At 50.9% G+C, this 13,306-nt stretch overlaps 1 protein-coding gene across 2 annotated transcripts in view; it reads left to right on the top strand.

The window, feature by feature from the left end:
* The window catches only part of EPOP (elongin BC and polycomb repressive complex 2 associated protein), a 26,160-nt gene extending 12,854 nt beyond the window's left edge, over positions 1 to 13,306 (top strand). The window contains exons 1-2 of one of the 2 annotated variants that reach the window (XM_072780335.1): positions 7,957 to 8,077; positions 9,523 to 13,306. In XM_072780335.1, coding sequence (XP_072636436.1) covers positions 10,490 to 11,629 — 1,140 coding nt within the window. In that variant the 5' untranslated portion in view covers positions 7,957 to 8,077; positions 9,523 to 10,489 and the 3' untranslated portion in view covers positions 11,630 to 13,306. Of the gene's footprint in view, positions 1 to 7,956; positions 8,078 to 9,522 lie in introns of those variants that run through there. The other variant, XM_072780336.1, reaches the window with a different exon arrangement.

Below are 13,306 nucleotides of genomic sequence, written 5' to 3'. Positions count from 1 at the left end.
CTGGATTTCCAGGTTCAAGTCCCACATCAGGCTCCTTGCATGCAGCCTGCTTCTCTGTTTGCCTGTGTCTCTGCCTCTCTCTCTCTCATGAATAAATAAAGAAAATCTTTAAAAAAAAAAAAAAAAAAAAAGAATTTCAGGCCGACTCTGCTCCTAGCCTGGAGCCCAGCAGGGGGCTCAATTCCACAAAGCTGAGATCACAACCTGAGTCGAAATCAAGAGTTGGATGCCTAACCAACTGAGCCACCCAGCACCTCTAAAATCCAAGTTTATTTTTTAAAGATTTTATTTATTTATTCATGAGACACAGAGAGAGAGAGAGAGAGAGAGAGAGGCATAGGCAGAGGTAGAAGCAGGCTCCATGCAAGGAGCCCGATGTGGGACTTGATCCCAGGATTCCAGGATCATGCTCTGGGCTGAAGGCAGGTGCTAAACTGCTGAGCCACCCAGGAGTCCCAAAATCCAAATTTCTTATCAAGGCATTCAGGCCTTTGAGTTCCTGCCCTCCGTCCTTATCACTGTTCAGCCACACTGACCTACTTCATTCATTTATTAAAAATACAGTCATGCATGGGATGAGTGGCTGGTTGGTAGAGCAAGCGACTCTTGATCTTGGGGTCATGACTTCGACCTCCACATTATGCATAGAGCTTACTTTTAAAAAATTTAAGGGGGGCAGCCTGGGTGGCTCAGCGGTTTAGCACCGCCTTCAGCCCGGGGCCTGATTCTGGAGACCCGGGATTGAGTCCCACGTCAGGCTCCCTGCATGGAGCCTGCTTCTCCCTCTGCCTGTGTCTCTGCCTCTCTCTCTCTCTCTCTCTGTTTCTCATGAATAAATAAATAAAAACCTTTAAAATAAATAAATAAATAGATAGATAGATAAATAAATAAATAAAATAAGGATAAAAAATATAAAACCACGATCATTCCAAAATATCATCCCACAGATTACTAATGCTGGCCCTAAAGGAAGAAAATGCTCCTTCTCAATAAAGAAATCAGCTCTCACCAATGGGACCTACCAGTCAGTGGTCCATTACAAAGGTTCGAACTCAGGGATTGAGGAGATGTAGCGCAATATGAAGGAAGCATTACCCATGAGGTATTTTTGCTAGTCTAGTCAACCTGAATCTAATCAAGCCTATAGATCTAATTTCCAGTTTGTAGGAAATACAGGATAAACAACACCACGAGGAAGCAATCAGAGAAATCTAGAAGGTGGGACATGATGTCTGTAATTTACTTAAAATACTTCAGCAATTCAACAACTCAATGGCATGGGGGAAGAAGTTGTTCTAGATTTAAATGAAACTTAAGAGACATAACCAATTGCAATGTGTGGACCTGATTTATATTCTAGTTGGAACAGGCAAAATGCAAACACATTTTGGGGGGATAGTCTGAGAAATTTGAATATGGTCTGGGTATTGGATGATATTAAGGGATTATTGTTAATTTTGTAAGGTGTGGTAAAAATATTGTATTTTAAAAAATATTTAATTTATTTGAGAGAGAGAGCAGGGGAAGGGCAGAAGGGGGAGAGAGAGGGAGAGGGAGAAAAGGAAGGGCAGAAGGGGGAGGGAGAGGGAGAAAGTCTCAAGCAGATTCTAAGCTGAGAGCAGAGCCTGATGCAGGGCTCTATCTCAGACCCCGAGATCATGACCCAAGTAGACATCAAGAGTCAGACGCTCAACTGACTGGCTCCCAAATCATAACATCATATTAAGAAAACTTCCTATTTAGGGATGCACAGTCATGCAAACTCTAAATCACTTGAAAATATTTCAGCAAACATGATAAATATGCAAAATGTTAATAATTATTAACATAATTGCCCATCTAGATAATGGGTATATAAGGGTTTATTTTACTGTTCTCTGCTTTTCTCTAGGTTACAGATGTGCATAATTAAAAAGATTTTTAGGAGTGCCTGAGTGGCTCAGCCAGTTAAGTGTCTGCCTTTGGCTCAGGTCATGATCCCAGGGTCCTCGGATTAAGTCCCACACTGGGCTCCCTGCTCTGAGGAGACCCTGCTTCTCCATCTCCCTCTGCCTGCCAACTCCCCCTGCTTGCACGCTCTCTCTCTGTCAAGTAAATAAATAAAATCTTTAAAAAGCATAAAAAAGATTTTTAAAATGTATTTGAGAGCCAGGGATGTGTTAAACACTGAGCTAAGGCAAAGTCTAATGTGCTTCCTGTCTACGTGAAACAGAGCGTGGTAGGGGAGAGGTGAATAATGTTAATCACAGTAATGAATAAATAGTGACAAATGGGTGAAAATGATTTGAAAGAAGATACATAGGTTTTGAGGGGGGATAAAGATGGAAGCTGACCTGGTCAGGGTTTGGAGGAGTGGGAAAGGTTTTCTTTGAGGAAAAAATGATTTAGTGAAGCTCTGAATGGGAGCAGATATTGGCCAGGTACCTGTGAAGGCAGGTGGGGGGGAAAGTTTGCAGTTGGACGGAACAGTATGTGCTAAGGGGGGAGGAGTGGAGGGAGCTTGTTGCTTTAGGTACTAGAGGAGGTCTAGGTGGCTGAAGGGATAGACGATGGCACAGGGAGGTGGGAGGTGGAAGGTGAGGGTACTCATCCCCTCTTCCCAGGAGGACCAGTGGATAGGGTTGTCAGACTCAGGTAATCCTGCCTGTGAGCCAAATCAATTATTTCACTCTGCATCTGGAAAGCAGTGGGAAGCTATTAAAAGGTTTTGAGCAAGGGGTAACACAATCCAATCTGTGGCTTAGAAAGATAACTGGTGACTACGTAGAGGGCATGGTGAGATGTGGGGGTTCTGCCAGCGTAGGTGGAGTAGAGGTAGGCAGAAACAGACATGGCCATGTGACTTGGTGAAGCATTGGCTTGGAGGTGCCAGGATGACCCCAGGGTTTCTGGCTGTGGAAGTGGGTAGATAGAAGAGTCATACACTGGGACACGTTTCCCTGGAAGTGGAACCGGGTGGGGGAGCAGTGGAGGCGGGTTGCTGATGATCTGGGACAGGTTGATATTGCTGGGCTTTTGGGACACTTGAGCTAGAGGCTGGGTGGGCAGTGGAATGTCTTGGTCAGAGCTGAGAAGAGAGGTGTCTGGCTGAGCCCCCCGGTGGATGGATGCTGATTGTGGAGTGGGCACAGAAGAAGGTCCAGAGGAAAAAAAGAGAGAAATTCTGGACAGAGCCTTGACGTTTGGGCTGAGGTGGGGAGAATGAGCCTGCGCCCATACCTCGAAGGAGCAGCCAGCGAGGCAGGACAGCAGGAAAGCAGTGCCCGGGAGGTGAAGGACTATAGAAGGTTCCTAGAAAGAGGAAGTGGCCAATCATGTGGATGTTGTTGAGAGGTCAAGACGAGAGAACTGGCAAGAGCTTGCCAGTTTTGATGAGATGGACGCCACTGGGACCTCAGCAAGAGCTATTTCGGTGGTGGGTGGGGGTGGAAGCAGATGGAAGTGGGTTGAGGAGCAAGTGGGAAGTGAGAAACGGAAGACAGTGTGTAGACAGCTCTTGGGGGGAAGTTGGGCTGTGAAGGGGAGGACAGAGGGATGGGGGCTAGAGCCTATGGGGTCAAGGGAAGACCAGGCTCTTTAATGGGAGAGACGTGCTGATGGAGTTGCCTGTGTGAGAAAGATAAGGGATGACTCAGAAGGCGGATGTGCCGGGAGTGATGCCAGGGCGCCCCCTCTACTTAACAGAAAGAGATGTTGATGGCTGCTAGTTGGCAGCACATGGGACAGGCACTTGCTTGCCTCTGTTCCTTACCCATAATGTTTCCTGGGTTGGAATTATTGTCTCATGCTTCCTTTGGCATTCCTGTTCATCCTTTAGAACCTACGTGGGAGATCACCTTCTCTGAAAAGACTTCTCTTTCATATAGTTACTCTGACTTGACCGTTCCAAGGACCATGGTCATCCTCCTGTTGCTCCTTCTCAAATTAGCCTGTAATGTCCATCTCCCCAATCAGCTGCGTCCCCAATCAACTCTGAGTACCCACGGCCTGGCCTGGGGCTTGCTACAAGGGGTGGAGGGTGCTCAGTGACTGTGGAGTGACTAGACGAATGAAGTACCTATAGATATATGGAGGAAGGGATCCCTGGGTGGCCCAACGGTTTAGCGCCAGCCTTTGGCCCAGGGCGTGCTCCTGGAGACCCAGGATCGAATCCCACGTCGGGCTCCCGGTGCATGAAGCCTGCTTCTCCCTCTGCCTATGTCTCTGCCTCTCTCTCTGGGGTGTGAGTAATTAAAAAATTAAAAAAAAAGATATGTGGAGGAAGTAGAGCAGCAGGAGGGCAAGCCTGGGATAATTCTCAGGTTTGATGTGGAGCAGGGGTGGGAAAAGGAAAGAAACAGAAAGGAGAAAGGCTAGTTTATTGCCAAGAACACTGGCATTTATCAAGGGCTTCTAATAGACCAGGCATTAAAATTAAGGGTTTCTTATTTAATCCTCACAGAATCCCCAGGAGGAGTACTGTCTGTTTGTACATTCCCTGGCTTCCCCTAGTTTACTAGAATGTAAACTCTCTGAGGGCAAGGAGCTGTCCGCCTTGCTCACTGCTGTGCCTCTAACACTAGATAGGCACACAGGTAGGGTTGCTAGATGATAGACACACAGGACGTCTGGTTAAATTTGAATTACAGAGAGAAAATAATTTTTCTATGAGCACCTGGGTGGTTCAGTGGTTGAGCATCTGCCTTTGGCTCATGTCATGATCCTGAGGTCCTGCAATCTAGTCCCACATCAGGTTCCCCACAGGGAGCCTGCTTCTCCCTCCGCCTATGTCTCTGTGTCTCTCATGAATAAAGAAATAAAGTCTTTAAAAAATAATTTTTCTAGCCTAAGTGTGTTCTCTATTTTTTGTGCTACATTTGGCAATCCTGCACATAGTAGATGCTTAGTAAATATTGTTGAATAAACGTTGCTTGATTGAATGATGCAATGGGGATGCAATCAGTAAATTCCAGACCATGGGAATTCTAGATGACAGCCTCATATCTTCAATGACTAAACTGTAAGGAGAAAATAAAAAGAGTTAAAGAAGGAATTTCTAAATTAGAAGTAAGAGAAACATCAGCCACTTGAAATCCTTCTTTGGATTCTAATTCAAATAAGGCAAATTATGGGCAGCCCGATGGCTCAGAGGTTTAGCGCCGCCTTCAGCCCAGGGCCTGATCCTGGAGACCTGGGATTGAGTCCCACGTCGGGCTCCTTGCATGGGGCCTGCTTCTCCCTCTGCCTGTGTCTCTGCCTCTGTCTGTGTCTCTGTGTCTCTCATGAATAAATAAACAGAATCTTTAAAAAAAAGGCAAATTATAAAGAAAAAAATATTATAAAATAATTAGAAACTTGAACGCTGGCTGGCTATTTGATGATATTAAAGGTTGAGCATTAATTCTTTTTATCCTCTAGTTCCTTTTAGATTTGATAGCATTGGGGTTATGTTTACTTCCAAAGAGTCCTTATGTTGTAGAAATGTGAATTGAAATATTTAGGAATGAAATTGTATGATATCTGAGATTTGCTTCAAGGCAATATGGGGTATGTTCTATACCTTAATTGTAGTGTTTACATTCATTCATGAAAATTCTTTGAAAAAAGAAAAAAGAAAACTCTTTGAACTGGGCACTTAAAATGTACGTTTATTGTATGTAAATCATACGCCAGTAAAGTTGATTTTTAAAAATGGGAGTAGGGTAGGAAGTGGATGGGGTAAGGATGAAACAAGGTTGGCTGAGTTGATAAGTGTTGAAGCTGGATGTTGGGTACATGGAAGTTTATTATGCTCCTCTGTTTATTTTGTATGGGTTTGAAAATTTCCATAATAAAGCACTTTTTAAATTGCTTGAAGGAAGATGCTATTTCTATTTTACAGATGAAGAAACTAAAGCAGAGGTTAAGTAACTTGCCCCTGAATTACACAGCTGGTAAAATGATGAGTCAGGAATATGAACAGACCATCTGAGTCCAGAACTTAAGCTATTAATCATGGTTACAGGGCAGCCTGGGTGGCTCAGCTGTTTAGCGCCGCCTTCAGCCCAGGGCCTGATTCTGGAGACCCGGGATCGAGTCCCATGTCGGCCTCCCTGCATGGAGCCTGTTTCTCTCTCTGCCTGTGTCTCTGCCTCTCTCTCTGTGTCTCTCATGAATAAATAAATAAAATCTTTAGAAAAAAATCTTTTAAAAAATCATGGTTACAAATTTCCAGAGAAGGTAGAGCAAAGTGTGCTTGTGGTTACAGGGGGAGGCAGCACTGCTGGGTGAGAACAGAGTCTAATTTAGAGAATTCTGGAAGTGAGATGTACAAAAGTGGTGGTGGCTAGCTTGCAGTGCATCAAGGAATGGGTTCTTTCTTAGATTCATTGCCATGGAGTAGATTTAGATTGGGAGCATGGTCTTGGGACCCTGCTGCCTGGGTTTGAGTCTTGGCTCTGACACCAGCTAGCAGTGACCTAAAAATCTTGTGATTTTAGGTGACTTGTGAAAGTCACCTAAAAATCTCTGCCCTTAGTTTTTTTTTTAAGATTTTATTTAATTATTTAATTATTTAATTATTTATTTATTCATGAGAGATACACAGAGAGAGGCAGAGACATAGGCTGAAGGAGAAGCAGGCTCCCTGTGGGAAGGCTAATGCAGGACTCGATCACAGGACCCTGGGGTCCTGACCTGAGCCAAAGGCAGACACTCAACCACTAAGCCATCCAGGTACCCCTACTTTTCCCAGTTTGGCAGTTTCTTAAAAAGTTAATATAAATTTACCATATGACCTGGCAATTCCTCTCTTAACATGAAAACATATGTCCACATGAAGAATTGTATGCCAATGTCCATAACAGTATTATTCGTAATAACTGAGAAGTGGAAACAACCCAAATGTGGTTGGCTACACAAAATGTGATGTGTCCACACTATGGAATACTACTCAGTGATAAAAAAGAACGGACTGCTAGTACATGCTACGGTATGGGTAAACCTCCAAAACATGCTTTTGTGAAGTAGTCAGACGCAAAGACCACATATGTTGTGATTCCATTTCTATGAAATGTCCAGAAAAGACAGATCTATATGGGCAGAAAGTAGATTAGTCACCCGGGGCCGGGGGTGGGAATGGGGAGTTACTGTAAGTGGAGATGAAGGATTTCTTAGGAAATGTTCTAAAATTGGATTGTGGTGATAGTTGTGTAACCTTGTAAGTTTAATAACATTCATTGACTTGGATACTTAAAATGGGTTATATATGGTATGTAAAATTAAAAAAAAATAGTGCCTATCTCCTAGAATTGTTATGGGGATTACATAACATTAAGTTCCTAGACAGAGACTGGAATGCAGTCTCTAGAAGTTACTGTACTGGGCTGGACCTCTGGGGCTCCTTCTCTGCTGTGCCCTTCCAGGGAAAGGACCACTGAGCTGCTCCCAAATCCTTAAACACAGGCCTTCGGGTGAGACCCAGATGGGCCACGGAGGGGGAAGGGCTGGCTTCCAACTCTCTCCAGGCCCTTTCCTATCCCTTATTCCTGAGGTGTCAGATGGGACCCAGCATCCAGCCTTGTCCCTCTTTTTCTCCTCTGTGGGGAAGGGCTCCTGAGAAGGGTGTTGCCTCCTCATCTTGCCAGCTAAGGATGGGGTCGAGTGTCCTCTACTGTAGGCAATGGGAATTGCAACAGCCCGGCCAGCCCGCTCACCTCACCCTCCTGACTGGTGAGGAGCACTGTTACCCCTTTTTACTGAGAGGGACACGGAGACTCAGAGTGTGTAAGTGACCTGCCCAGGGTTGCACAGCAGGCACCCCCAGCCTACGCCCTCTGAAAATGGAGGCTTGATGACTTCAGGTCCTTTCAGCTAGAGTTACTCACACCAACCCCTGCTGTTTGTAAAGTGCTTCCATGCCCACAACCCAGCATTCCCATCTGGGCTGTATTCTGGGGGTGCCTGATTCAAGGAAGGAGAAGTGGAGGTGGAAGGAATTCCTTCTCCAGGGAAGGACTCCCAACAGTAATGATCCCAACTAAAGCCCCTAAACTCAGATCTGAAGGACCGAAGGCTTTTGGAGTGAGAGAAGGAGGAGGCCGTTGATCTGCATGGTTAGGTAAGATTCATTCATTTATTCATACTGAAGAACTTCCTGAGCATTTTCTCCTTATGTCAACACTACACTAGGCACAGGAATGCAAATATGAGTGAGACTATAGGGGAGGATCAAAGGAGTTTCCTAGTCCAGGTTCCTGTAGGTGGGGCCCAAACTCCCTCCCCAGGATCTCAGCAGCGGAGGCTGAAGGAGTACAGTGGGAGGTTGAAGCAGATGCCTTCCGCCCCATAAGCAAAAGAAATCTGTCACTGCTGTCTCAGGGTAAGAGTTTTCAGCATTGTCCCCCAGAAGAGACAGCTGTGAAGATCATCATCCTTCCAGAATTTTCCTCCTGTGTGTGTATGGGGGGAGGGGTTGCAGAAGGTGGGGAGGGGAGCCAAGGCTTTTGGAGCACTCAGGAATCCTGGAGTGCAGACCTGGCAAGATCCCAGGATATCCCCTAGGACAACTGCCCTGAAGGCTTCTACCGAAGATTCTAGGGGGTTTTTGGAGCAATAGAACATCATACCCTCCGGTTCCTCAAACCCTGGCTTCACCTCAGGGCCTTTATCTGTGGCCTCTGCAGAAGGAACCCCTTCCTCCCAAATGTTATTTGATGATGACAGAAAAATGATTCTTCTGTTGTCACTGCCAGGAGCCCCAGGACGCAAGCTGCATCATTTGCCCCTTTACAGAAACCCAGTCTTACCCTGGCTCCAGAAGGAGATATTCTCTCTGTGACACTCTCCCCAACTTCCATATTCCTACTCCAAGCTATCATACCAATTTCTTTATATCTCTGGGGATGGGAAGCAGCCATATTCCAGTAACCTGATTTTTATCAAGAGAGAAACACTTCAGGGATTCATTCATTCACTGCAAATATTTATTGAGCACCTATTAAGTCTGGGCACTGTTTAAGGCAGTAGGGATGCAGTAGTGATTAAGATGAAGTTCTTGTCAGCTCATTTCCAGACTAATGAGAAACAGACAATAAAAATAAATATGTTCAGACTTTCGTATAATAGTAAGCTATACAGAAACTAAAGAAAGTTAAGGGGGATAGTACATGTTGGGGAGAGGTGGTCCTTCATCATTAGGATTTATTTGGGAGGGGAGATAATTCACTTTTTTTTTTTTTTTTTTTTTTTGCTTCACTCTCCTTGGAGACAAGAGGGTCTAGGTGTCCCCTACTCTGGACTCCTCGGCCCATTTTGGCAGCTCAGCTTCAGAGGGCAGCGTCTTGGTATTTGAAGGGGCCGGAAAACCAGCCCCTGGTAATTTGGTCAAGGGGCCATTAGAAACTGCATTAGAGAAACGCAAACAAGCCTATTTATCATCTTTCCTGGGTGAAATAATACTCACCGCCCCCCCCAATTGATTTTTTTTCCTTTGTTCATCTTGCACACACTGAATGCCTAACTCCTTTTTCAACATTTTTCTTTCTTTTTTCTTTTTTTTTTTAGCTCAGTGTGTGCCAGGCGCTGTTCTCGGGCTCCGGAACAGAGACGAAGGAGACATTCTCTGCCCGCGGGAGTCCCTGCCTTGGCAAAGCTTGTAAACAACCATCGCCTCACTTCAGTTTTTCACCCAACTCAGTGTTCGCGATCCATCTATGTTGATTCATGCAGCCCGCAAGAGGGTAGATGTGAACATTCCCATTTTACAGATGCGAAAACCGTGGCTGCTAAGCGAAAAGCGACGCGTTCCGCGACGACTAGAGGGCGGGACGCCACCGGGCCACGTGCAGCGGCGCGTCTCGCCCCTCGCGATCCCACCCGCACACGCTCCCTCTCCTCCTCCCTCCCAGCCGCCGCCGCGCCGGGTCCACGTGTGTGTGTCTGTGTGCGGAATGGGGACGGGGGCGGTGCCGCCGGAGGGGTGGGGTCCAGGCCAACGTCACAGGCAGCGGCGCCCAATCAGCGGCGGGCTCGCGGCCCCGGCGCTGGTATTGGGGCAGCGAGGGGGCAGTTCTCTATAACGCGGTCTCCGGGAGCCAGCGGGGAAGAAAGAAGCCGAGCGGGCGGAAGGCGCCCTCCCCGCCGCCTGGGCCCGGGCACCGGGTGCCGGGCCCGGGGTCCTTCCCGCCTCCCGCGGCCGCCGGCCGCTTTGTTTCCCCGGCCTCTGCGCCCTGGTCTACTCGAGAGGGGCTCCCGCCGGGGCTGCGCAGGGAACGCGGCGGCAGGAAGGGCGGCCGACCGCGCCGGGACTCGCAGGGACCCAGGAGTCCGGCCGCCGGGAGGGCCGCGTGACGAGATCGAGGAGGGAGCCAGAGCTCCGCGGCCCGGGGTTGCGGGCCGGGGGCGCCCGTGAGCAGAGACCTCCCCGTCGAGGGGGGGCGATGTTCCCCTCGCCCGTGGGCTCTTCGGGCAGCCCGGGCACGCCGCCGCTGGGACCAGGGCCCCCGCAGTGGGCACCCCCCCGGGCGGTTCCATGGAAACTCTGTGCCCCGCTCCCCGCCTCGCAGTGCCGGCGTCCCCGCGAGGGTCGCCCTGCTCCCCGACACCCCGGAAGCCGCGTCGGGGGACCCAGGAGTTCTCTCCGCTGTGCCTGCGTGCCCTTGCCTTCTGCGCCCTTGCCAAACCTCGGGCGTCCTCTCTGGACCTGGGGCCTGGGGAGCTGGCGCCGCGGGGCCCGGTGCTGCTGGGCCCTCGCGCCCCCCTGTGCACCGGCGGCTGGGCCCCGGATGGCCTGAAGCACCTCGCGGGACCCGCCGGGCGGTCCAGCGACCCGGACTCCCCGGCCGGTCAGGATGCCGACGCCGCAGTGTGCCGGGGCCGCGGCGAGGAGGAAGAGGGCGGAGGCGGTTTCCCGCACTTGGGCTCTCGCTCCGGCGGACCTCCCGGCCGCTGCCCGGCGCCCCGGCGCCCTCGGGAATCTCCGACCAGCTCCGCCTCCGCTCCGCCTCGGCCAGCCTCGGGTCTCGACTCCCAGCCCGGCCCCGCCGCCAGCCCCCATCAGGAGCCCGGTTCCCCGCCTCCGCCGCCACCTGCGGGCCTCGCCCCCGAGCCCGCGGGTCCCGGGGCCGCGCCGGAGCCGCCCGCGCCGGGCCAGACGGCCGCAGTCGATGGAAACGCCCCGCAGGCCGCCCCGGAGGCACCGGCCGCTAGCCCCCCGACGGCCGGCGGAGCCCCGGCCGCGCCCGGCGATCTGCGCCAGGAACATTTCGATCGTCTGATCCGCCGGTCGAAACTTTGGTGTTACGCGAAGGGCTTCGCCCTCGACACTCCGAGTTTGCGCCGGGGCCCGGAGCGGCCGCCTGCGAAAGGGCCCGCCCGGGGAACCGCCAAGAAACGCCGACGGCCGCCGCCCCCCCATCGCAGCGCACAGCCCCGCCGCCCGGCACCGACGCTCCCCACCTCGAGCACCTTCAGCCTCCTCGACTCCTTCCCCTGCCCCCCGGCCCTGGTGGTGGGGGAGGACGGAGACTTAGGGCCGGCATCCTCGCTTCGCCTGCAGGGAGACGCTAAGCCCCCGCCTGCCCACCCGCTGTGGAGGTGGCAGATAGGGGGTCCTGCTGTCCCTGAGCCCCCAGGCCTCAAATTCTGGGGGATCAACCTGGAGGAACTTTGAGCCTGAGACCTCTTCTGCCAACGGGGAAAATTTGGGGCCACGGCCAAGCTTTGGGCCCCAGGATAGGGCCTCGTTTCTCACATTTTGCCTGTTCCTTTACGTTTTATGGGCTGCGGTCAGAGGGACCTCAAGTGACAGTGATCTTCAAGCACCTAAGTGTTTGGGGTGACACCCCCTCCCCCTCATCCTTTGGAGACGAACCAAGGGCTGCAGTCAGGAGAAGGCTTAACGGAAAAAGGCTTAATGACATAGATTCCAATCCCTCCCCTCTTCCATCTCGGATCTCTGGGGGCAGGGCCTTCACCCCAGGGGGAGTAAAGGAGGCTACCGCTCAAAGACAAGGAAAAAAAAGAGGGAGAGAGACCTTGGTGATGGACAAACCGGTTGTTTCTGTGGGCGAGCCTGGGGTGGAGGGGGCCGTCGTGGGGGTGGGGAGGTGATTGGCAGCTCCCTGGGGGCATCCCCCACCCCCACCATCCAGGCCTTTAACCCTTCACTCCCCTCCGGCCTTCCCCTGCACTCCGAGCCCCGCCAGAGCCTTCATGGGGGAGGGGACAGCCGGAGCTGGGGACAGCCTGAGCTAGGGGCAGATCACTCCCTCCCTCTTTTCCCGAGCCCTCTCCCCCTGACCAAGGCAGGTGACCCCTAATTGGTGATGTCTTCAGTCTCAGCCACCAGCCTTTCCCCTTTTGTCCGCTTTTTGAAGTTTCTCCCTTTTAATTTTTCCTGTTTGCTTTCAGTTTAAAAGGTCCAATGGGTAAAATAGGTCCTCCTCCTGGATCCATCAGCCCCCCTCCCCCAGTTTGCTTCTCTGGTTTGTAGGGGACTGGCCGGGGACCGCCTCCCCTCCAAAGGCGCAGACCTTGCCTGGGGAAAGGGCCGGGGATGGTCCCAGGGAAAGTAATAGAAGGTGGAAGAGTCAATAAAATCAGACCAAACAAGTTGCCTTTCGAGGTCCTCTCCACCGATTTATGCTTGAGAGAGGGTGGAGGTAGAGGGCAGGCCTGGGTCCAGTCTTTGGACACCCAAAACTCAGCCCCCTCAAAGGCTAGAGGTGAGGCCAGCTGCTCCTTACAGAAGGGGTAAATTGAGGAGTTCTTGCCCTAACCTCCAGGGTCCCGCGGGGCCTGAAGGAGCGGAGTTTGAGTTTGAATGGGAGCTGGGCTAGTTGTCTGCAGCTTCCTTCCCTAACTCCAGGCATTTCGGGAGTTGTCAGGGACCTGATGGATCCGATGGGGGCAGGGCTAGGGGATTAGTTTTGAGGTCAGAGGTGCTGTTTTCCAGGGGGGGAGGGGAGTGGTAGGCCTGGACCCCGCCCGGCTGCTGCTGGGAGGACCCCCTAGAGTTTGAGAGGGCTGAACTGGCCCTCTCCTCCACCCAGGTGAGGTCAGGGGAGGTTAGCTCTTAGGGAGACTCCTTAGGTGTGAGGGGAACCTGGGGGTGACAGATCTGCCCGCCAAGTGAGGGACCCAGTGACCCTTCTGCCCACACTAGTGAATAGCACCCCCTTGCCCCCCCCAAAACGGGGTGAGGGAGGAACAGTTCCCACGTTCGATACTGGGGAAGGACTTGTCTCCTTTTCTGTGAAAATGCTTTGTAAAAAGTTGTTATTGTTTGCATAGAGCAGATTCCCGAGAAAAACTGTTTGGGGCCACAAAAATTTTGTTTGTTTTAAAA

The sequence above is a fragment of the Canis lupus genome, chromosome 16 (assembly GCF_048164855.1).
Source record: "Canis lupus baileyi chromosome 16, mCanLup2.hap1, whole genome shotgun sequence".
Classification (NCBI taxonomy): Eukaryota; Metazoa; Chordata; class Mammalia; order Carnivora; family Canidae; genus Canis; species Canis lupus.
The sequence above is the reverse complement of the archived record's forward strand: the minus strand, read 5'-3'. Positions and strand labels throughout refer to the sequence as shown.